Source organism: Bufo gargarizans, chromosome 9 (genome assembly GCF_014858855.1).
Source record: "Bufo gargarizans isolate SCDJY-AF-19 chromosome 9, ASM1485885v1, whole genome shotgun sequence".
NCBI lineage: Eukaryota > Metazoa > Chordata > Amphibia > Anura > Bufonidae > Bufo > Bufo gargarizans.
This window is the reverse complement of record NC_058088.1, coordinates 96,587,938-96,614,287: the sequence shown is the minus strand read 5'-3', so window position 1 is coordinate 96,614,287 and position 26,350 is coordinate 96,587,938. Positions and strand designations below refer to the sequence as shown.

The window sequence follows — 26,350 nt, the reverse complement described above, 5'->3', positions numbered from 1 at the left end:
GGAAGGGGGACCCAAGCTGAACTTTTGCACCAGGGCCTAAAACCCTAAACCTTCTGCTTTCACTTTCTGCCATACATTTAAATGACTGCTTTTTGTAAAGCTTGTAAAAATTTGTCATTTATCCTCCCTCTTGTAACAGTTACAATTTATGACCAAATTACATCCAGCAATGTTACCTTTTAAGAAATTCACCACTCCACAGCAAGTGTTAATACAGAGACAGGTATGTGCATAACCAGCAGATACAATTTATTATGAAATGATAGGTCTGGGCTGCAAAGCACCGTGGGAACATAAATCCATCTCCGACACTTGTACTCTTTTATGTTGAAAATAATAAGCTACATCGTAAACTGTCTGATCTGTGATATTATGAGCACTGACCTCTGAAGAGATACTGAAATACAGGCTCTGAATTCTGCTGAACACAACAGAACAGATAATATCTCGGATTCAGAATGAAACATTTTATTGGAAATATGTGTCTGATTCTTCTTTCCATTATTAGAAACATTTATGCTACTCACAATTTGTCTTTTTTTTTCTTGCCCTGGAAAAATGCGTCAATTTTCCAACACTATACAGGTAGTTCATGCTACCATAATTGAAAGCATATGACAAAATTAAGATCTGCTTAAAGAGAACCTGTCACCATGAAAATGCAATGCAATCTGTACGTTATAGAGCAGGAGTTGCTGAGCAGATTGGCCTATTCTTCTATGGGAAAAGGGGTGGTCTGAAGTTCAGAAAAAGCAGAGATTAATGTATGAGTGTTACTGAATCTTCTCCCACAGAACTATACTTATAACTTTGAATTATGGCTACTGAGGAGCCCCGGAACACATATAGCCCATAGAGTGGCATGTGGATAATTTATTTAACTGATAGGAAGGCAATATATCTGTGTGAATATTCGAATGAACGAAAGGAGCATTCGATTCAGAATTGGTGCAATTAATATACAATTTTAATCTGTGGTACCGCAAGTCTCAGCAGACCTTCTGAGATACAGCCCAAGTGCAGACTCTCTGCAGGTGGGAACGAGGCCGTATGTACCACCAGTGGAGTGGGGAGCTGAGACTATACCGCACAGGCCGTATGTACTACCAGTGGAGTGGGGAGCTGAGACTACGCAGCACAGGCCGTATGTACAACCAGTGGAGTGGGGAGCTGAGACTACACAGCACAGGCCGTATGTACTACCAGCGGAGTGGGGAGCTGATACTACACAGCACAGGCCGTATGTACTACCAGCGGAGTGGGGAGCTGAGACTACACAGCACAGGCCGTATGTACCACCAGCAGAGTGGGGAGCTGAGACTACACAGCACAGGCCGTATGTACCACCAGCAGAGTGGGGAGCTGAGACTATACCGCACAGGCCATATGTACTACCAGTGGAGTGGGGAGCTGAGACTATACCGCACAGGCCGTGCACACCTCAGCCATAACAAGTGTGCAGCAGAGACCGCTCACTGCACAAACAAAGCGGGGAGTGGCGGTCGTACAGAGGACCCATTTGGCATTAACCATCATGGAACGGCATCTTTACTCCGGTCACTTAGCACGGTCTTCCAGCCACCTAAAATCCATACCACACAATATATCTCTGCAAGTTTAAAACATCTGACATTATGCAGGACCTTAAAAACCGCACCACGTGAACTGCAATATCAGTAACAGTATAGAATTGCAACTCATTCTATTAGAACTTTTAGGACCTGTATTGAATGCACGATATAGACTTTATCTACAATTAGTTTAGATTGCCAATACGGCTTTCTGCTATGTATATCATTGCCATCTTTATATATACAGTGGATTCACATTATTAACAGTTGGAGGGCCCAGGGCAAATTTATGCACTGGAATTGTCATATTTTGTCATAATTATGTATTGATTATTATTTTGCATTGTTTTTAATGGGTTTTTACTTCAATTAAATTACATTTTTAGAAATATAAGTTTAGAGCACCTGTCCATTATTATTATTATTTATCAACCTGCTCAGCTCCTCCTGCTCTATAACATGCTGCCTGCAGATCGCACTGCATTCCCTGGTGACAGGTTCCCCTTAAAGTGGCTTCCTAGAAAGAATACATTTTCCCTTTGGAAGTGTCTGATTGTAAGGGGTCCAACCACTGGGACTACCAGCAATCATGAGAACAGAGGGGGGTCCTTAAGTGAACGGAGCAGTAGTTTACATGCCTGACCACTGCTCTATTCACTTCTATGAGACTGTTCTTAGCTCTGACAGTCACAGTCCCTTGTCTCTGTATTCACAAGGGAACTTGTGGACCTTTGTTTTTGTAATCACTGGGGGTCCTGGCAGCGGTTTTCTGTCCGTTATGGGAACGCAACCAAACGGAACAGAATGTATTCTGGTGCATTCCGTCCATTTCAGTTTTGTTTCCGTTGACAATAAATGGGGACAAAACGGAAGCGTTTTCCTCTGCTATTGACATCCTATGACGGATCTCAATAGCGGAAAGGAAAATGCAGATGTAAGTAGCCTAAATTATTCAACTGCAGTGTGGAGTCATGAAGAAATTGGCTAGAAAATGGTCTGCAGTTGGCTTGGAGTTTATTTTTCCATCCATCCTCTGGTCAAACAGCTGTGAAAGGCTGTACCTGATGAAGTATATTTTTAACCTTTGTAACTGTAACAGAAACATGAAATAGAAAAGCCTTACCAAATAAGAGCTCATTCACAATCGGCTGTTCCGTGCATTGGGGGCCATAATTTTCGACCCCCAATGCAAGGGCACCATCCATGCTACTGCAGCGACGGATCCAGACCCATTCAACATCCGTTGGCACCGCAAAAAAATGTTCAAGTGAATGGGTCCGCATCCGTGATGTGGAGTGCATATGGCTGGTGCTCGCATATTGAGGACTAGCTGTTTGCGGGCCGCAATACAGGTATGGGCGAACAGCGGCCTAAGTGAGTGCTTTGATAATGGATAATGGATAATGAGACTATACCGCACAGGCCGTATGTACTACCAGTGGAGTGGGGAGCTGAGACTACGCAGCACAGGCCGTATGTACAACCAGTGGAGTGGGGAGCTGAGACTACACAGCACAGGCCGTATGTACTACCAGCGGAGTGGGGAGCTGATACTACACAGCACAGGCCGTATGTACTACCAGCGGAGTGGGGAGCTGAGACTACACAGCACAGGGCGTGCGTACTACCAGTGGAGTGGGGAGCTGAGACTACACAGCACAGGCCGTATGTACCACCAGCAGAGTGGGGAGCTGAGACTATACCGCACAGGCCATATGTACTACCAGTGGAGTGGGGAGCTGAGACTATACCGCACAGGCCGTGCACACCTCAGCCATAACAAGTGTGCAGCAGAGACCGCTCACTGCACAAACAAAGCGGGGAGTGGCGGTCGTACAGAGGACCCATTTGGCATTAACCATCATGGAACGGCATCTTTACTCCGGTCACTTAGCACGGTCTTCCAGCCACCTAAAATCCATACCACACAATATATCTCTGCAAGTTTAAAACATCTGACATTATGCAGGACCTTAAAAACCGCACCACGTGAACTGCAATATCAGTAACAGTATAGAATTGCAACTCATTCTATTAGAACTTTTAGGACCTGTATTGAATGCACGATATAGACTTTATCTACAATTAGTTTAGATTGCCAATACGGCTTTCTGCTATGTATATCATTGCCATCTTTATATATACAGTGGATTCACATTATTAACAGTTGGAGGGCCCAGGGCAAATTTATGCACTGGAATTGTCATATTTTGTCATAATTATGTATTGATTATTATTTTGCATTGTTTTTAATGGGTTTTTACTTCAATTAAATTACATTTTTAGAAATATAAGTTTAGAGCACCTGTCCATTATTATTATTATTTATCAACCTGCTCAGCTCCTCCTGCTCTATAACATGCTGCCTGCAGATCGCACTGCATTCCCTGGTGACAGGTTCCCCTTAAAGTGGCTTCCTAGAAAGAATACATTTTCCCTTTGGAAGTGTCTGATTGTAAGGGGTCCAACCACTGGGACTACCAGCAATCATGAGAACAGAGGGGGGTCCTTAAGTGAACGGAGCAGTAGTTTACATGCCTGACCACTGCTCTATTCACTTCTATGAGACTGTTCTTAGCTCTGACAGTCACAGTCCCTTGTCTCTGTATTCACAAGGGAACTTGTGGACCTTTGTTTTTGTAATCACTGGGGGTCCTGGCAGCGGTTTTCTGTCCGTTATGGGAACGCAACCAAACGGAACAGAATGTATTCTGGTGCATTCCGTCCATTTCAGTTTTGTTTCCGTTGACAATAAATGGGGACAAAACGGAAGCGTTTTCCTCTGCTATTGACATCCTATGACGGATCTCAATAGCGGAAAGGAAAATGCAGATGTAAGTAGCCTAAATTATTCAACTGCAGTGTGGAGTCATGAAGAAATTGGCTAGAAAATGGTCTGCAGTTGGCTTGGAGTTTATTTTTCCATCCATCCTCTGGTCAAACAGCTGTGAAAGGCTGTACCTGATGAAGTATATTTTTAACCTTTGTAACTGTAACAGAAACATGAAATAGAAAAGCCTTACCAAATAAGAGCTCATTCACAATCGGCTGTTCCGTGCATTGGGGGCCATAATTTTCGACCCCCAATGCAAGGGCACCATCCATGCTACTGCAGCGACGGATCCAGACCCATTCAACATCCGTTGGCACCGCAAAAAAATGTTCAAGTGAATGGGTCCGCATCCGTGATGTGGAGTGCATATGGCTGGTGCTCGCATATTGAGGACTAGCTGTTTGCGGGCCGCAATACAGGTATGGGCGAACAGCGGCCTAAGTGAGTGCTTTGATAATGGATAAGAGTGAGGTGGAGCATTCATACTACCATCATTGTACTGCAAGTTCATCAGTAGGAAACAGGCTAAATGCCCAAGGGATAAAGCCTACTTGGCATGTGAGACCAAACGGTGGGTTTTTGTTGTGCTAGGTTGGTGTGGCCCAGTACCAAGGGGACTTAGTCAGGCAGCAGGGGAGCTGTTGGACTGCTAGATCTTGCCACCTGTGGGCACTGTGTTGCAGTGGCGGTGGTTGCCATGTGGTGATGCGTTAAATCAGAGTAGGGACCCACTTGATAGAGGTAACCTTGGTGTGGTGAGTGGGCCTATGCATTTTGATAAAAAATATACTTCGTTAGTGTTGAGCGAAGCAAAGTATCTGCAGTGGACTTCGATTTGATTTGCAGGAAAATTTGATTCGCCGTGAAGCTGAATTTCCTTGCGCTTTGTGGTAACGATACTATTTTTCCTGAAATGGAGGTAAAAAAACCCATACTCATCTCATCCATTTACATGTGAAGAGGCCACAGAGGATGCAGGTAAGAAACCTGGAAGCGCGCGGTTCCGGGTTTTTGAGTTTTTAGATGCTGTGATCACACTTGATCACGGCATCGAAAGGCTTTAATGACCACGATCAGCATATTGACGGTTGGGGTCATGGAAACAGCGGAGAGCATGTGAGCGGGAGCCATGTTTACCCTTCACTCCAGGTAGCTAAAGGGCTAATTAGTATTTTTGGGCAGTTTTCTGGCATGAAAAATGAAAAAAAACACAAACACACTGTGCAAGTGATGTTTCTCTGCCACCTTTGCCACTTTCGTAAAAAGTGGGCATGGCGAGGGTGGGGAGGGGAGTTGGCCAGCAGCCCTGTCACATTTATCATCTTCTTATCCGTTTCTGGCATAGAAGAAGACTGAAATCGATGCCAGATTTCAATTCAGGCACATGGACTGTCGAAGGCTGCGGCTAATATACGACAAGACTTGAGACGCAAAAAGGGACCAATGTCTAGATTATATAAGTGCTTTAAATACGATTGCATTACTGTAAAGACGTTACTTAAAATGCTGCAGTTCAGACAGAATTAGAAAAATCTGAACATAAGTGATATCAGAATCCATTATGCTGGTATTGTATGGCTATGATTGTGTAACGTTGTTTTTCTTGTATGCCCAGTAACGTCAAGGCTATTGCCTCAGCAAGGAGAATTAAAACTACATTGCTGCCACTTGAAACAATTAGTTAATACTTTCACCCATAAGCTTTTATCTTTCCTCATATATGTGAATGCTTTTATTATTTATTGTGGTATATTCATTAGGTGTCCCGTATTAGGTTATATTATCAGAGCTTCTGTGCATGGTGAGGGAGATAAAGAAAAGGGATAGAATGAAGGGACAGGCAGAATAACAAAAGTAATGTTTCTATTTAGCTCCCTTGAAACATTGTTTCTTTTTCCTTTGTTTCCATGTCTAGCCCTGACAAGTTGGCCAAATGTTCAGAAGATACACATTTTATGTCTATTATAATTTTATAAAGGTGAGAGGGAGGAAGGGCGCTAACTGAGAAACATTTGGGTAGACATAGCTATTAACCACCCGTAAAGTAACGAGGCATTGCAAGTTTGAGAACAGTTGAGGTTAAGAGAGGAAGAACACTAGCCAGGAGGACACTGTATGGGGCACAGCTTTGTCAAGTCATCAAATGACATTGTCACATGCCTCCTAATAATAGTAGATCTGACATGGTGAGCTCTATTGGGAAGCAGCCACGTGATTGGTTTATGTGGCTTCTGTATGGAGCAATTCACAGGTAGAGGGTGGTTGTTTAAAGGAAATGTGTCACCAAAAATGTATATCTGCCAGTTAAAACCAAATAGTGACACATCTCCTTTTTTTCTAATCTGTTTTTATCTTCTGGTTGCAGATTTATTTCTTCTATTTTCTGAACATGATTATGTGGGAGGCCATCTTGCCTGAGCTTTTCTTAACAGCATTTAAACAGCTTTCGAAAATTGCTTTACAGCAGCCCCATGGCCCATAGACACAATGGTCAAGAGGGGACTTCATTGACTTCTATGGGAGAGTTTTCCAGGCAGGCTCTGTGACCTGTGCAGAGGTCATTGTACAAGGAAAGATTAGATAAGCTCTGACAATCACCTATTGTGAATGGTGGATCCTGTCTTATCTATACACAGAGATGATATCTCCTTATCATTACAGGCAGGATTAGGCCGAATGCACACGGCCTAAACCAATGACTCCGTGCGCTCCTGCTCTCAGCAGGAATCCAGCCCGTGGTTCCACGGATCGCTCATGGCCGTGTGCATTTGGCCTTAGAATGAGTTATCTGCAGTAAAGTGATCTGTATAAACCAAAATGTGGTGCCAATTATTAGAAATAGTGGCCAGTGTGAAGACTGCAGGATTTTATATTTTTTGTTTAAATATGTGGAACGCATGGAAAATTAAAAATAACATCAAAAATTCTTTTAAACATGTGTTAAACATAAAAAAGTGATTTAAATAGCAGGTCATTTTCTGATGACAAATTTCCTTTAAGGGTATTCACATGTCAACTTTCTTTAGTTTATTAGGAACATGGTAATATGAAATATGTACAGTTACTTTATTAACTTTTGCATAAGAAAAGCATGATTTATGGAGAAAAAGTTATTTTCGAGGTAACACATTCCAAGAGCCATAACTTAATGTTTTTCTGTTGACATATGCATATGAAGGCTTGTGTTTTAGGGGATACATTATATTTTTTTATTGCTGCTATTTCTTGGTAGAATCTGTATCATTTATGGACTAATTTTTATATTTTTTTTGGGGGGGAAGGGGTGAAGAAAAAAGAAAAGAAAAATCTAATCCACACAATATGTTGTGCTATAGAGATAATATTATATTTTACCAGGTGTTACTATAGTGCTAGTACCAAATATATACGATATATCTTTTATGGTTATCCATTTAAAAAAAAAAAAAAAAAAAAGATTTATTTTCTTCCTTTTTTATTCCCTCTAGGGGATTTAAAGCAATAATTCTGAGATTGTTTGAAAATGCATTGGAAAACATAGTAATCCAAAGCATTTATAGCCTGTCACTGGCCTCCTATTAAGCCCTAACTCTTTGTTGGGTCCTTGTTGCCATGGTAATTCATTGGTATTTCACCATCACGTCTCAGGATGCCAATGGCCAGATAGAGGAAGCCTCTTCTGATTGACTATGGCATCTAAAGGATTAAACTGCCAGGATCAGAGCTTGCTCTGATCTTGGCAGTTGTGGCGGGTGCTTGACTGTGTATTATTGTTGTGCTCCCACCACAATATTATATAGTATCTGTCATTAACCCCTTCAAGTGACAGCCAGTATGGACCAAATGTCGGAGTCCCATTTTTTAAATCTGACGTGTCAGTTTATCTAGTAATAACATTGGAACACTTTTACTTATGCAGGCCATTCTGAGACTGTTTTCTCTTGACACATTGTACTTCATGTTAGTGGTGAATAGAAGTTGATACGTTTTACCTTTATGCATAAAAAAATAAAATGTGCATAAAAATTTTGAAAAATTAGCTATTTTCAAAATTTGAATTTCTCTGCTTTTAAGACAGATAGTGATACTTCATAAAATAGCTATTACTTTACATTTCTTAGTTAGAAGGCTTAGAAGTTTAAAAAAAAATTGTAAAAGTTTTAAGAAAATTTTCAAAACCCACTTTTTTAAGGACCAGTTCAGTTATGGGGTCACTTTGTGGGACTTACATAGTAGAACACACCCATAAATGACCCAATTTTATAAACTACACCCCTCAAGTTATTCAAAACGGATTTTACAAATTTTATTAACCCTTTAAGGGGAGGGAGGGGAAATTTTAAAATAACATTTTTTTGCTCAGATTTTCCATTTAAATCCAAGTTTCCTGTGACACAGCAAGGGTTAACAGTAAAAAAACTCAATATTTATTACTTTGATTCTGTATTTTACAGAAACACCCCATATGTGGTCATTTCCTGCAGTATTGGCGAAGGCAAGGTGCAGAGGGAAAGGAACGCCATATTATTAATGGAGGGCAGATTTTGCTGTATGGTTTTCAGGTGCCATGTCACATGAGGAGATCCTGAGGTACCCCTAGAAAGAAAACCCCAAAAAGGACCCCATTTTGGAAACTACACTCCTCAAGAAATACATCTAGGGGTGAAGTGAATGCTTTGACCCAACAAGCGTTTCATAAAATTTAGAAACACATGGCTGTAAAAATGAAAACTTTTATTTCCAATATAAAGTTGCTTTAGCCCCAAATGTATCATTTTCACAAGGGATAACAGGAGAAAATGCACCCCATAATTTGTTATGCATTTTTTCCAGAATACGGAACACCCTATATGTGGTCATAAACCGCTGTTTGGAGGCACGGAAGCATTCAGAAGGGAAGGAGTGGCATCTGGATTTTCTAACATTTAATTTGCTGAAATTAGTTTAGGGCCTATACCAGTGATGGCTAACCTTGGCACTCCAGCTGTGGTAAAACTACAACTCCCAAGATGCCCCCCTTGCTTGGCTGCTCTCAGAACTCTGTAGAAATAAATGGAGCATGCTGGGAGTCGTAGTTTCACCACAGCTGGAGTGCCAAGGTTAGCCATCACTGGCCTATACCATTTTTATTTTTTCACCAATGTAGCTGTGTGAGGGCTTGTTTTTTGTGGTACGGGCTGTAGTTTTTATTGGTATTCTTTTTGTTTACATATGTCTTTTTGATCACTTTTATACATTTTTTGTGGAGGTGAAGGGGTTAACAGAACAGTCTGGGCACAACTGATACATTGCAGCACCTGAGTGGGTAGTGCATGGCACAAGGACGAACACTGCATCAATCACCCCCTTATGCCCTGCACTTGGTATAACTGCTTTAAAGAAAAAACATATATAGGTTGAAGAATAATTGACTTGATAGGGAGTAAACAATTATTACATTTCAAGTGCAGAAACCCCAAGCAGGATTCATAAAGATGCATAAGTATTTAATTACAAAAGGGTCAAAAATATGGAGACGGAGGATCGGTTTTGATGACATTGATTTATGGCTTTATGCGTGAGTCATAATTCATAGTCAAATGCCTAGGGAGGGGAATTTATCTAATCTGCCACTTTTGTGTGTAGTGCTTGGAATTTGAAGTAATCTAACATTAATGTCTGATGCCTTCAATTTCTTTTTCTTTTATGTTCTTGCTGAAGCTTCAGTTCCACCAATTCCTTCGTAAGCAGTTTTATTTGAGCTGATGTTGAGTGTTTACCTGATGTGTGAGCAAAATCGAACAAATATCGGTGGCATAAGGAACAAATATACAGAGAAGGCAATGTCAGGTCATATTCACAAAGGCAATTTTGAGAGTTTTCAACTATGGAATTTTACTACAGAAAGAATGAAGGAGGTTTTTTTATTATTAAACTTCTGCTCCAGCTTTTTAGTATAAAAAAGTAAAAATTCTAATGCATGCCTAACATTTTAGTGCTCTATTTGATTGTGCTACAGTTTTTATTACAATCATGTTGTGCCTCTTAATTGCATCCTATCAAAAGTGCAAACTAAACTGTTTGTATAGGTAGAAGGACTAATAAATAGATAGCCAGATTGGTGGCCACATTTTGTAGCCAGGTCCAAATTGACTGAAGGAAGGGCCAACATAAGTAGGCTGCCAGCAATATCATATTGTGGCACATTATACCACCCCAGCATAGCCAAATACCCAGCAGCACAAAATACCTCCCCAAAAACTGCAACTCTGCGGTGGCCAGTGCGAGGTGCCACATTCTGTCTTCCTACTCCAGTTGCCTCAAAATGGCAATACATTTGAATTTAGAAGTCAGGAGAGGAGAGTCAGATCATTACTTACCTGGCTGGAGGCTGAGAGGAGGCCTCAGATGGCCCTCGAAGCATCGACCCATTGGGAAATTTTCCTGTAGGGCCTATGGCCAGTCCACCCCTGAAACCTGACCTGGCAATCACTGGCCACCATACGCTTACCCATAACCACGTGTTGCTGTCAGTCTGACATTACTAATACTTTCTTGGTGTTAAAGAGCTTGAAAATGGTTTAAAAGTTCTAGTAGACCTCAGAGGTTTAAGCCTCATTCACACGTCAGTGTTTTGGTCAGTAATTTCCATTAGTGATTGTGAACCAAAACCAGGATTAGAGCCTCCACAGAGGTATAAGGGAAAGATTTGCACCTGCTCTGTGTTTAGAGACGCACCTGGTTGTGGTTTTCAGGGCAACTGGGGCACTTCTCGATTTGGACCGAATTGAATCTAATGGCCGTTTCAATCAAATCAGACCCAAAATGAATTTTAAGAAATTTGCTAACCTCTAATTAGACAGATAGGCAGATAAAAATATATATATTTCACTTTTTTTTTAAACAAGCATCAAGTGAATATGTGAAACAATAAAAAAAGTATATACAAAGAAATGCAATATCACATCCTCTGCCAAGGATTATAGTTTTTCTTTAAGCTCTCAAAGTCAATTCACAATGCAGAACCACCAGATGATTTCTGTTTTGCAATTACAGTACATGAAACAAATTGGTTCTTCCCACACAGCCAGAACACAGCAGAAGGATTGTAATTTATTACAGCAAGGTAGTAATATGACAGAGACAAAGCCTTACCCTTAAGCGCCTTTCAAAAGAGGAGATATTGCCTTTGTTCTGCTCCTTACGTTGTCGCCACTCAATAAGATTTGGGCTGTGCTCCCCCGGAAGCGAGATATTACATTTACCCAGAGTAGGACTGACCACTCCTGCTAATATATGGGGCTCTGCATTCAGGCTAATTTCCATCCCACTTGCAAAGGTGACTCGTAGAGAGCCATCGGGGTTAACTCGATAGATGTTAATATTGTTTTCTGCCAAAATATAAGAACATGAGTTGATGACCATCCAAGTTTTTCTTCCATATATGCAGAGGGAAACAATATTGTATTTTCTGTGTTTTTTGTATTATTTTTTTTAAACATGGAGACCCCTCGTCCTTCCTGATAGAATCACTGCTCATATACTTTATACCCTTCTTCTGGGTTCAAAATAAAAGCATACAAGGTTTATGCCTGGTCTATAATAAAAAATGACATGGATATTTTGTGTGCTAGTTATATTTATGTGAATTGTGAATATTTTTTACCATTGCAACCTTTATCTCTAAGTACAACTACTAAAAAGTATCTGGAATGGGTGGACTACATTACTCAGAAAGAATGTCAAAATTTGGGTTATTCTCTTTAGAAAAAAGACGACTAAGGAGGGATCTAAGTGTAGTGAATATGGCCAAAAACTGCATTAAAACTGCACAGTGTGAACCTGGCTATAGGCCTTATTGCTACTGAGTGCATGTTCACTCTGAATATGAAGCAGTGTTTTAATACAGCTATTCCTATGACATTATTTTTGCTTCGACATTTCAATACACATTCAATAATTCAGAATAGGCAGCATTTTCCATCTAGGACAATAGTTCCTTTTTTTGACTTTAAAGGGGTATTGTAGTACTTTCATATTGATGGCCTATCCTTAGGAACAGCCCCAAGCAACCAGCTGTTCTAGTGTTGTGTAGTTCCAGAGCCATCTTCCAGCACTGGATCTACTCAGCGAGGGGCAAGGTATCAGAACATCTCCTATCTGATATTAATGGCGTATCCAGAGGATAGGCCATCATTATTAAAATCTTGGATAACACCATTTAAGGACCTGATAAAAAAAAACAGCCTCCATATAATGACCCAAGTATATTCGATCCATGTTGCTTTATGGGATAATACAGAAATATAGAAATAAAAATATGACAATAAAAATGAAATATTGAATAAGATGTGGTTGAATAATCAGTATTTTATGTCTGGAGATAGCCCCTCATATTCTCCTGGATGTCTAACTTTACTGATAAAATTGCTACTGGTTACGAAACACCAGACACCTGACCCTGGATCAATGTCGGAGCTCATGGCTTGTTAACACTGGCTGCTATTCTTGCTTTGTGCCCGTTACCTTGCTTTAAAGCATACACAATGCTTGTTGCTGATATATTAGTGGTGGTGATAACATTTTCCTTGTTTGAAGTGTCAAGCTCGACCCGGGTGGATTTTTCCATATCACTGTGGAAACTGCTGACTTCTCCAGTTGGAAAGGTTGCATTTGTTAAATGTCCTTCAGGGTCATACCTTAAAATAGAAAAAGAAAACACACAAATGACATTTAGAATGGTAACAGCCCCCAAGGTTTCATTTACCGGCGTTTATTAGATAATGCAATTCATTGAGATCATAGCACTAGATAGGGGACATTTATATAGCACTGACAACAGTCGTCACTACTCCGTATAGAGGGACGCTAATTGGATTAACTTGCATAATACAGTGTATGTGTGGTTTCAATGGTAAAAATCATTACATTGATAGAAGGTACTTTAAAGGCTATGTACACCTTTGGAGGCAATTTTTGTTTATGATTGCATTTTACTCATTTTTAGCTAAAAATCTTATTTTCAATTGGCCTTTATTAAAAATATTCAGCCGTCACAAAGGGTTAACTGTTTTTCTAACTGTGTGACTGGTGCTTTCTCTTTCACTTTGTGCCGGTCATCTAATAACCATTATCTATAAACTACTAGAGGTAATAAATACTTATTTAAGCCACATTCTTATCAGTAAGATAAGAACTGAGCTATAATGAGGGTTTATAATGTCAGAGAACAGAGATACGAAGTCCGTCAGTTCACCAACTGACAGAAAAGAGAGAAAATCCAGAAGCTGCTACTAGAGCATCTCAGCTCTGTACAGAAGAAAGGGCTCCATATTTTTAGTAAAGACCAATTGAAAAAATAATCCGTAGCTCAAAATGAGTACAATGCAATAATAAATAAAAAAAACAATTGCCCTCAAAGGTGTACATAGCATTTAAATATTTGTAGGCAGAAAATGGCTGCAGTAGTGCAATTAACCAAGCCAAACAGATTGTCCCAGGAATGAATGGAATCTGATCATATGAGGCTGTTACCAAATGGCTACAGCCAGAAGCAGAGGCATGTAACATGCAGGGACATTGCTATGGTATCAAAAGATCTGGGGCCCAAGCCCCATTGCATATGTGCCAAATTCTCTGAGTAACCGCTCCACCTTTCTACAAGCCCTGGACTACAAGCACAGGACTATACAGCATTACATGCCTATTACATCCAGTGCCTCCTCTGATGTAGATGTTCTCTTTCACTATTTTCTCTATTCAGCCCATGACAACTTTTTTAGCCACATCTCATCGCTGCAGAATCTTCCACGCGGACACCTTAGCGGCCTCTCTTTTTTATTATCCTTCCTAGCCTGGTGCTCCAATACTTTACTGTCTATGCTCCCCAATACCCCCAAATACTATACTGCAGATATTATACTGTCATATGGATAGCCCCCCCATAGAATTATAAAAGTCCCACCAATAGCTATATATCTCTTACAGAGTGCCCTCATTGTTAATAGTGATCTCTACAGTGCCCCCAATAGTGATAATGCTCCCCAACAGTGCTGTACTCACCTGACTTCCCACCACTGTCAGCTATGAAGGCTTCTTATGGTCTGCGGGCTTAGTTGCTGTCTTCTTGGTGCAGGTAATAGCGTTGAAGTCAATGTGCTGCCAATGTTTCATGCAGGCATGCAATTACATCATTGCACTGCTTGAGACCTGGCGCCTGCTGTCACAATGATGTCATTGGAACGTGACAGCTTGCAAGATTTTACTACTCATAGGTTTCAGGTCTAGCGGCTGAGGCCTGTTAAAGAGGACGGTTGGGAAGGGAGCCATTGTCTCCCATGTCCCACCGCAGTGATTCAACTGTATTACCATCCTGAGGACAGTGATGCAGTTGTATAGCCAGTGGCCAGTACATTCAGGGCCTGGGGCAAAACATGCTCTGCATACGACAACAGTGCAGCCATATGGGTCGCAGAGAGCTATAACTAAAAAGACTGCACTGTTTGGTCAGTCTTTATTGTTAATAGTCGTACAGTACCATGTGGGCACCCCCTCCATGATCAACTGTTATTCCATTCCGTAGATTTCCGGATACATGGCGTCTCTTTGCACAAAGCACTCAGACCTGTTGACAGAGTCTGTTAGGGCAAATCTCCTCTGTTAAAAACTCACTGAAAAAAGTGGCCTAAACTGGTGAAAGTGCTCTCCTCTGTTACCTCTTAAAGTATACCAACCCAAACAAGATAAAGGGGACATTTATAATTTGAGATGGTTTGCATGTCACTTTTAAGTCTGGTTTTGCATTGTGTGGGTACACCACATTTATGAAAGGGTTCACAGTTTTCATGTACAGTCCTGATTAAAAGTTTAAGACCACTTGAAAAATGAAAAAAAAACAAAAAAAAAACATATTTTACATTGTTGGATCTTAACAAGGTTCCAAGTAGAGCTTCAACATGCAACAAGAAGAAATGAGAGTGAGACAAAACATTTTTTGAGCATTCAATTAATTGAAAATAACGATTAAACTGAAACAAATTTTAGGACCACATGCCTTTAAAAGGCCAAATCTGTGCAAAGATGTTGATTCATTGTCATCTTCTATCAGGTAGTCACACGTGGTCTGGTTGTTGAACTGCATAAGCAGGGTCTCTCACAGCGCGCCATCGCTGCTGAGGTGGGACGCAGTAAGACAGTCATTTGGAATTTCCTAAATGATCCTGAGGGTTATGGAACAAAAAGTAAAGTGGAAGACTCCAAAAAATTTCACCAGCACTGAGCCGGAGGATCCAATTGGCTGTCCGTCAAGACACTGGACGATCCTCGACCCAAATTAAGGCCCTTACTGGTGCTGACTGCAGCCCCATAACCATCAGATGGCATATGAGACTGAAGGACTTCAAAAACTAAAAACGTCATCAAAGACCTCGTCTCCTTGAACGCCACAGAACTGCTCGTTTGGACTTTGCAAGAGAGAACCAACCATGGGACATTCAAAGGTGATAGAAAGTTTTATTCTCTGATGCAATTTTTTTTTACCTTGATGGACCTGATGGTTTCCAACGTTACTGGCATGACAAGCAGATCCCACCTGAGATGTTTTCTACGCGCCACAGTGGAGGGGGCGCCATAATGGTCTGGAGTGCTTTTTCCTTCAGTGGAACAATGGAGCTTCAGGAAGTGCAGGGGCGTCAAACGGCCGCTGGCTATGTCCAGATGTTGCAGAGAGCATTCCTCATGACTGAGGTTTTTCAACAGGACAATGCTACAGTACACAATTTCCGCAGGACAAGGGATTTCTTCCAGGAGAATAACACCACTCTTTTGGCCCATCCTGCGTGTTCCCCGGGTCTAAATCCAATTGAGAACCTTTGGGGATGGATGGCAAGGGAAGTTTACAAAAAAGGACAACAGTTCCAGACAGTAGATGGCCTTCGTTCGGCCGTCTTCACCACTTGGAGAAATGTTCCCACTCACCTCATGGAAACGCTTGCATCAAGTATGCCAAAACAAATTTTTGAAGTGATCAACAATAACGGCGGAGCTACTCATTACTGAGTTCATGTTTGGAAGTTGGATTTCAGTTTTTTTTTTTTTTGGGGGGGGGGGGGGTTATTTTTTTTTTGGAGGTGTGGTCCTAAACTTTTGATCAGCTGAAAAACAGCCTGTTTTAGTTTAATCGTTGTTTTCATTAAATTTAATGCTCAAAAAATGTTTTGTCTCACTCCCATTTCTTCTTGTTGCATGTTGAAGCTCTACTTGGAACCTTGTTAAGATCCAGCCATGCTAAATATGATATTTTGCCATTTTTCAAGTGGTCTTAAACTTTTGATCAGGACTGTATTTGGTGCAACCGCATTGTGCTGTATGAATTACTGTTAAAATACACACAGGGGCTGCCTGGCATCTGTTTGTGACACAGACGGATCCGCTCCTATAATGCAGACGATGGGATCCGTTCAGAACGGATCTGTCTGCATTATATTTCAGAAAAAATTCTAAGTGTGAAAGTTAGTCAGACGGATCCGTCCAGACTTTACATTGAAAGTCAATGGGGGATTAATTCCTTTTGAAATTGAGCCATATTGTGTCAACTTCAAACGGATCCGTCCCCATTGACTTACATTGTAAGTCTGGACGGATCCGTTTGGCTCTGCACGGCCAGGCCAGGCAGACACCCGCATGGCCAGGCGGACACCCTGCTGAGCGGAGGCCAAACGGGGCCAGACTGAGGGATTCTGAGCGGATCCACGGGGCCGTACGGATGTGTTCGGGGCCGCTTGTGAGAGCCTTCAAACAGAACTCACAAGCGGAGCCCCGAACGCTAGTGTGAAAGTAGCCTTAAACATACACCAATTTGAAAAGTCCTAAATGTCGCAGAAATGCTGCAGAAAACGCAGCAACCCGCAATTCGTGCAAAATTTTTACACCATAAACCAGACGTATCTGGCTTAATAAATGTCCCACAAAATCTTTATATCCAAGGCTGTTTCTACAAAATGTTTACATGTGAGTCTCTAATAGCACTGCAGAACGTGTTTGTCATTTATATGCTTTATTTAAGTGAGAATTGTCTCAGAGTCTCCCCTTTGCAATGTAATACTGTGCCTTTGTGCAAAAAATAATAATTGGAATTTCATATGAATACAGGTGGATGGAGAAAACTGAAGGAAAGATAGTTTACAAAAAAATCTAAGATTTGAAGTGTAACTAACGTAAGGCATCTGCAGTGCTACATTTAAATAACTATTGGAGTTAGAGTCTTCTGTCATTCCCCAAGTCTACCACTAGATGGCAATCTTTGACCACAAATAAAAATGGCTAACTGCTCATGCAATGCTTCGGTGATTCACCATAAAAAAACACGTACAGCTGGAATTGTGACCGGTCTTTTACCTGAGGCAATTTTAAAGGACCACTAAACATAAGATACAAGGATTATTAACCCCCCCCCAAAAAAAAAAAAAAAAAATTAGCAATATCACTTACACACGTGTATATACATGCTTGCGAATATTTAGAAAAATAAAGAGATGTAGATAAAGTACCCTGGATGGTGACAGATATTTGATGGACTTCCTGTCAATAATGCTATAGAAGAACAATGCACATCCCTGTATCTGGAATTGCGGAACAATAGAATGCATTCAACTAGGCAGCAAATAGAGATAAGCTTTTTGTCCCTATGAGATAGCTGCTGGCCTATGCTTGTTTGGCTGACCCCTATGTCTACCTATCCTCACATACATACAGTATGCATGCTCAGCCGAGCGAGTATACGGTATGTAGTGAACGGGGAGAAAGCTGCGTCCAGGCTCCTCTTATCTCCCAGATAAAAGGACGATCAGACAATTGAATCCAACTTGTCCAATCCTTACCTGCTATGACATCGTCTGCCGGGGAGAGTCAGGAGGCCACAATACATATTAGAGGGTCGACTAAACTTTATGATTTTAGCGGGTTTAGGTATTGTACATCTAATATGTATGCACAGTTTTAAAAGGGTTTTCGGAGACTTTAATACTGATGACCTATCCTCTGGATAGGTCACCAGTATCTGATTGTGGGGACCTGACACCGGGGACCCCTGACGATCAGCTGTTTGAGAAGGCACCAGCATTCCTGTGAGCTCTGCGGCCTTCTCGCAGCTTACCAAGAACAGTGCCGTACATGGTATACCGTCTGTGCTTGGTATCGCAGCTCAGACCCATTCAGTTCTATAGGGCAGAGCTGGTCATGACATCACTGGCCTAGAGAAAGCTGAGTGAAGGTCGCCTTCTCCGAATCTGCCAGGTTTGAATATTATTGGGATGTCTACGGTAGACCCATTACTTGATAGCTGATTGCAGGGCACTTCTGCTTGCACCCCCTCCATGATCAACTGTTATTCCATTCAGTAGATTTCCAGATACATGGAAAGCATTCTGTTGGCAGAGTCTGTTAGAGCAAATCTCCTCTGTTACCTCTTTTATTTTAAAGTGCACCAACCCATTACCCATGGGTATTATACCTCAGAGCCTCTGAATAAGATCTTCTCAGAGGTTAGATGTGCTGGAGAAATACGACAGCGCCCTCCATGTCTCACTGGTTAATGATATGTGATACAGGATGGAACACCTAGACCAGGCGCATTGACAGATTCTCTGCAATTTGGGATCCCTGGCGTACATACAGACATCGCTCATCTCAGTGAGCCATGGGCATCTTAGAAATATTTGGGTTCCTTCTTTTGATTATTAGGTAGCAACATATTATATGACAAATGTGTCATTTAGACATTTTGAGGGTCATTTATTAAAACCAAAGTTCTAGACGCCAGTCTTAATAACCCCGTCCAATGGCGCCGGCCTCTACATAACTTCGGCACATCTACTGCCAGTCTAAATCTACGCCAGCTTCCTTACTGGCTTAAACTTAGACCGTTTCTAGGCCATAGAAAATGATAACTGAGTGCTGGCCCATCCCCTTCCCCGCCAACGCCACAGCCCCGTTATTAGACCTGGCATGAGCAGGGAAAAGTCGCAGATTGTAGCGCAAATAACCTTTGCGATGCAATCTGTGCCAGAAATATGCCCAAAATAAGCAAATTTCTGTTAGTAAATGACCCCCATTATTTATTAATGTCTTATTGCGGATTTTCAAAACACGGGTAAAGGCTGTGTGCATTCCGTATTTTACGGAAGAGCTGGCCCTTAATAGAACAGTCCTATCCTTTGTCCGTAATGCGGACAATAATAGGACATGTTTTTTTTTTTTTGTGGAACTGCCATATAGAAATGGAATTCATACTGAGTCATTTCCATTTTTATGCTGCTCCATTGAAGTGAATACAGACCTAAAAAAAAGAAACTGAACGGACATAGAAGAAAATGCATTCGTGTGCAGCCCTTAAACATAGAAATTTGGGAAAAATTGCGTGTCTCCAAAGTATCACAGAAAACGTGCACCTAACCATTTACCCCCCATCTTCAGTAATCCTCTCTAATGCCACGTGGTTCAGCTATATATGCAGCGGTCCCTCCAGTTACAATATGAATTGATTCTGGGGCGACCAATTGTAATTTTTTTTATTTTTTATTTATCATTTTCTTCATACATCTCGTTGAGACAAAACAGCAAAAGGACCCCAAAGACATAGGGGATAGACATTACAACTATACAAATATACACCATCATGTACTACAAAATTACTCAATACATTAAAAAGATTTTTTTCCCTATCCTATTTGCTTTTGCTTCACAAGGAATACGGAAAAGCAGAAAAAAGCCATCTATTCTCGGTTGTGTCAAATGCATGTTTTAGTCTAGCATATCTAAACCATGTGAGACAATCTTTATCTATACTTAGACCCATTTCCTCTAGTGTCTTCAGCTGTCCTTCCAGCACCATCTGGGACACAAACCTAATACCCTTTTTGTCCCAAAATACATAATCTCCAATTGTAAGTTTAAACCATTGTAACTTGAGTCAATAACTCTATGGGAAACGAATAATTGTTATCAAAATGTCCTTGCAAGAGAAAGTGAAAATGTAAGAAAAATAAGATGGATAAAGCAAGTCCTACTTATAACAGTCAGGAATAGATGATGGAAGTACATCACTGTCTAGGATGAGGACAGGAGCTTCTCCAGGGTCCAGTGTAGCACCCAGTGTACTCGAAAAATGAGACTGAGCCGCCATCAACAGGAGCAACCCATCCTGGCATATGAAGGGAAGTAAGGAACATGCCGCACTGTACTGTAAGCTGCTGCTATACCAGAGAAATGGCCATGTTGATTGGTTGGATCTGAGTCTAAGGCATTGCATGCTTAGTCTAGTTTCATTGTAAATTGATATTATTGTATCCTGAGCCAATTGTCTTATGAGGGATCACTTTATAACCTATAAATAAATAAACCCCCCTCCCCCCCACACACACACATTGTGTATAACTATAAAGGGCATCTGTCAGTAGGTTTGTATATGCACTTGGCAGCTGAAGGCATCTGTTTTGGTCCCGTGTTCATATGTGCCCACATTGCTGAGAAAAATGATGGTTTGTATATATGTAAATGAGCCTCTAGGAGCAACAGGGGCGTTGCCCTTACACCTAGAGACTCTGCTCTCTCTGCGCAACTGCCACGCCCTCTCGTGTGTGATGATGTTTTCACTGTCTGGTCCTGTAAATGAAAGTGGAGAGGACGCGACAGAGAGAGCAGAAGTCTCTGTGTGCCGTTGTATAGCACAGTGCTGCCATGTTTCTGAAGTCTTATCTCCCAGACGGCTGCCTCGAGTCCCTGCTCTGCTTTCTGCAGTTCCCAGCATCACATTATTCTGCGTTTTCACTCATGCAATTAATCATGGCAAATTGGGAAGATGTTTTACAATTTATAACCTTCATTTACTGAGTATACAATGTTTATGGTCAGTGAGGGATGTTGCAGCTGCAGTCCTCCTGGAGAGTGGTCTGCCGACGCCATGAGCGTCATATAAGAGGATGAAAATATTGTTTTTTTTGTCAACTGTAGATGAGTGAAGCGAGCTTCAGATTTACATCTGAAGCGGATTCGCTAAAAAATTCTTTATAATATTGTATGGAGATTCATCTTCATACAGTATTAGAGTGTATGGGCCCCGATGAGCCGAAGTCAGTTCTTCACGATGTCGCACGAGACTTTGTTGAATAACTTTGTTAAGTGATTATTACAGTGAAAACCCACTTCAAAACTTGGAACCGAACTCAACTTCGGATCCGAGTGGTATCTTGGAACTAAAGCCGAGTTTGGTTTCAAGGTTTTTCACTGAAATAACCAATTACCGAAGTTATTCCACTGAGTCTCGCGTGACTTCATGAATAACTTACTTCGGCTCATCGGCTCATACTGTACTCCATACAGTATTATAACTAAGAAACGACTTTGGATGTAGCAACTGAAATTGCTTCGCTCATCTCTAGATTGTAAGCTCTCGCGGACAGGGTTCTCTGCCCCTCTGTACCAGCCCGTTAATAGTTTCATGCTATTATGTATATCTACCGTAACTCCTCTTAGATTTACAGTTGCAACGGCAAATAATAGTAGTGATAATAATAATAAGGTAACAATATTTTTTTTCATATGACCATTTTTTCCCTGCTGATGGTCATTATTGTTCGCATTGTAGCATGAAGTGGAAATCAATATGCGGGCTGTATGTGGGTGAGTGCTACCATCAGAAAAAAAGAAGGTTCTGATGAGAAAAGAAAGTCTCTGCAGGTATTCATTGATCTCAGGATTTAGAAATATTACTCCAATAACATTAGTATAGGGAAAAAAACCTCATTGTCTAGGCCTAGATGTAGCTAATTACAGTTTTTAGGCAAGAAAGCATTCCAGTTGTACCTTTTCCTGTCTGCGGGAGATATTATGGGCCAGTTATCATTTATATGGTAGAGTTTCCAGTGACGTCTATCTGCAGTGAAGGGAAATGCAGATTTAGGTCTCAAGTACGTGGCAAAGCTATGTGGCTGGAGCCTGTACGCTGGCGCATGGAGTCCCTATGGGTTTGTATTTCTCCATATGCAGCTGTATTGTGCCCCCTGGGACCATGTATAATAAAGAAGACTGTGTGAACAAAGAGCTTTCCCAAAATTAGTTTTATTGAATGAGCCTGTATGTGCATAGGCCTGCACTACTGCTGTGGAAAAAGGGAACGCTGAGCTCTGATTGGTTGCTACTGGTAGTAGGTATTCCTATACAGCAGAAGTCTAAATTTTTTTTTTTTTTTTTTTTTTTAACTAAATGGCCATGCAGCTCTATAGTGTAGTGGTTAAGTTTCTTGGCTGTAATGTAGAAGGTTGTGAGTTCAAATCACGGCAGAAACTTTAAAAAAATAGAGGCTAAATTAGTTTTAAATACACTGGGTGTCCTAAAGCACTGACTCCATATATGAACATAGCTATATATGGAGTCAGAGCAGGGACTCCTAAGCCGAACTAGAGTCCCGACACCCTCTCCTCTTCAGAGCAGGGGGTGCCTGGTTTAATACTTGGGTTCTCCCATTGACTTCCATTGTGCTCAGGTGCTCTACAGAGCACCCGAGCATCGCAAAAAGTGTTCTACTCGAGCACCAGAGCACACAAGCACTTTGGTGCTCGACCAACACTATGGTAAGCATTAGGGTACGAACGTAAGGACTCCGAGCCCATGCTGCGGACTGCAAATAGCAGTCCTTAATGCACGAGCACGGGCCATGTGAATCCCCTATTGCGGTGCAGACCCATTGACTTGGGTCCGCAAGATACGGCCATCTTTTGTGATGCAGAGACACAGACCCAAAAGGCTATTCAGAGTGCTTCTAATGCGTGCCTCCACTCTGCAAAGGATAGGACATGTCCTATCTTTTGTGGTACCTTGTTGATTGTGGACCAATTAAAGTCAATGGGACCGCATCTGTAGCATGCAGTGCACACAGCTAGTGCCCATGTATTGCGGTTTGCAGTCTGCAATACAGGCACGGAGGCTTATGGTTGTATGAATGGACCCTTCTCCTACACAAGGGAAACTGGGGTCTAATTTACGTAAAGCATCCTGTTTATAAACTGATATATTACAAAAAATGAAACATTTAACCTCTTCAGGACATCCCTCTGTACATGTACCAGAGATGTCCAGATTTTAAAGATGGTGCTCACTCAGGAGTTGAGTGGGCATTGTAGATTCTGTATGCCCACAGTTTTACACAGCACACACCAGAAGGCATTGTCCGTTATGGGTATTAACAGTGACCATGGATATTTAACCCCTCAATTGGGAACACAGCATCTGTGCGGTGAAACCCCGGAAGTGCTGTACGCTCGAGGCCCAAACAGTTCCCTCACACCAAGAACCAGGGAGCTGATATGGCAACCTCAGGCTTTCTGAAGGCTCCAAGGCCTGCCACAGCAAAGATCCTTTGGGGCGCTGCCTGTGGTAGGGTTTCATAGGATAATAATGAATCTCCCATACACTGCGTTGGTATATCATTGCAGTATATAATAGAAGTGACAATTACATGTTAAAATCCCCTAGGGCAGTAATGGCTAACCTTGGCATTCCAGCTGTGGTGAAACTACGACTCCCAGCATGCTCCATTTATTTCTACAGAGTTCTGAGAGCAGCCAAGCAAGGGGGGCATCTTGGGAGTTGTAGTTTTACCACAGCTGGAGTGCCAAGGTTAGCCATCACTGTCCTAGGGAGACTTAAAGGGAACCTGTCACCTCCAAGACACATTTTAAACCAACATCATTACCTTACAGTAGCCCACAGTGTGTTCCTAATCATGTTTTTAATTCCTCCACTGGTTGTTGTATACTTTTTAAAAACGCTGTTGTAATCTGTGTTTTTGCTATCCTCTGAATCAGCTTGAACTCAAGGGGGCAGCGGCCTCCTTGCTTCAAGTCAAGCTAAGTTCACCCCTTACCTGTCCTCCCTTCACTGTGATTGACATCCTGCTGTGAGGCTGGGATAGTTCAAGGCTTCGCGCATGCACGGTGCGCTCCTTGTCACTGCGCAATCCCTTCTCCGGCTCCCACACGCCGGCCGCTTTCCTCTCTCTGCGCACGATGGAAAAGCCAGGTGCATGCGCAGCGAGAGGAAAGCAGCCGGTTGAGTGCGGGAGCCAGAATCGTGCAGTGACAAGGAGCTCACCGTGCATGCCCGAGACTTGCATGATCCCAACCTCACAGCAGGATATCAATCACAGTGAAGGGAGGACGGGTAATGGGCGGGGCTTAGCTTGACTTATAGCAAGGAGGCCGCTGCCCCCTTGACTTCAAGCTGACTCTGAGGATAGCGAAAACACAGATTAAAACAGCGTTTTTATAAAGTATGCAACAACCAGTGGAGGAATGAAAAACATGATTAGGAACACACTGGGGGCTACTGTAAGGTAATGGTGTTGGTTTAAAATGTGTTTTGGAGGTTAAAGGTTCCCTTTAAGTATAAAAAAGGTATTCAATTATTTTTTATTTTTTTTTATCAAATCACCCCTTTGTCCATTATAAAAATAAACAATACAAGAAATAAAAATCATTGGCTTTGACATGTCTCAAAAATGCCTGAACCCTTAAAATATAAGCATATTTATCCCATGCGGTGAATGTCATAATGAAAAAATAAAAAATAGCCGCTTCACCATTTTTTTACCGCTTCACCTCCCAAAAAGTTTAATAAAAAGTGATCAAAAAGTCATACTCACTCAAAAATGGTATTAATAAAAACTACAGATTGCCCCTAAAAATTGAGCCCTCGCACAGGTTAGTAGACTTAAATACAATAAACTGATGGGGGTCAGAATATGGTGATCTAAAGATTTATTTTTTTCCAACATGTTTATTTTTTTAAGTATTGAACACATGAAAAACTGTATAAATGTGGTATCGCTGTAATCAGACTGACCTGGAGAATGAACGAGACAGGTTCATTTTACCACATAAGGTATGCCGGTAAAACAAAACCCATAAAACTCTGGTCCGACAGACCTGCTATCATTTATACCAGTTCAAATCTACATTGGCTTATAGCTGTAGTAGATTAGAATTTTGGCACATAAACTGTGTGAAGATGCACCAAATTTATTACGAGGTCTGTGCCTCTTAATAAATTTGGCACATTCTGCCCCAATGTCTAGTGAAATCATCACTGGTTTGAAGAGTGGCTCTGCTGTATTCGACCTCTCCCCTAGCCTGAGAACAAAGTACTAAATGACAGTATTTTCATCAATTAAACTACTATATAAGAACCACTGAAAATGAGAGATTGCTTAGAAAAAGTCAAGTGCCAAATAACATAACATCTGAGCAGAACATCGTCTTTCTCTCGGTTACAAAGCAGCTGCTCTTAAGTCAAAGCTGAGACGATGGAGCTAAGGATAATGGCCACATCTGCAGCTATTGAACTCCCCTAAAGAAACCAAACAAATCTACCAAGTATAAACCAGTATAACTTGAAGATCGCACTTTTTCTTTAGACAAACATGCACACAATTAGGTTAATCAGGACTGTGAACTACATTGAGCCTACTAGATCAATGGAGAGGCAATGAGAAAACCCCCCAAAACATAGACACCGTCTTACAATATATGATAATGTAATCGGGAGCTTGAACCCTTCTATAAAGAGTAATAAGTGTGGGGTATGGGGCAGGAGAGAATGAGAAGTTAGTCTCGTTGTGTTAGACATTCTTACTTTTACCTTGGCCTGAAATTAATCTAGACCAGGGATCAGTAATCTTCGGCACTCCAGCTACAACTCCCAGCATGCAAACATGCTCGGCTGTTCTTCTAACTCCCACAGAAGTGAATGAAGCATTCTTGGAGTTGTAGTTTCTATTCAGCTGGAGTGCTAAGGTTGCTGATCCTTGATCTAGACAAATGAAAGATGGAGCACACCACTGCTGACCTCTCTTACTATGGCTTCAATAGGAGCTGCATCGTCTATGAAGGAACTACTTTAGTAATTATGTGTGTATAAATAATAGTGAAAACCCTCA

General features: G+C 41.4%; 1 protein-coding gene across 3 annotated transcripts in view; it reads right to left on the bottom strand.

The window, feature by feature from the left end:
• The window catches only part of TENM1 (teneurin transmembrane protein 1), a 766,344-nt gene that overhangs the window by 16,933 nt on the left and 723,061 nt on the right, over positions 1-26,350 (bottom strand). For all 3 annotated transcript variants that reach the window (XM_044305876.1, XM_044305878.1, XM_044305877.1), the window contains 2 exons: positions 12,889-13,061; positions 11,518-11,753 (listed from right to left, as the gene is read on the bottom strand). In XM_044305876.1, the coding sequence (XP_044161811.1) occupies positions 11,518-11,753; positions 12,889-13,061 (409 nt within the window). The remainder of the gene's footprint in view (positions 1-11,517; positions 11,754-12,888; positions 13,062-26,350) is intronic.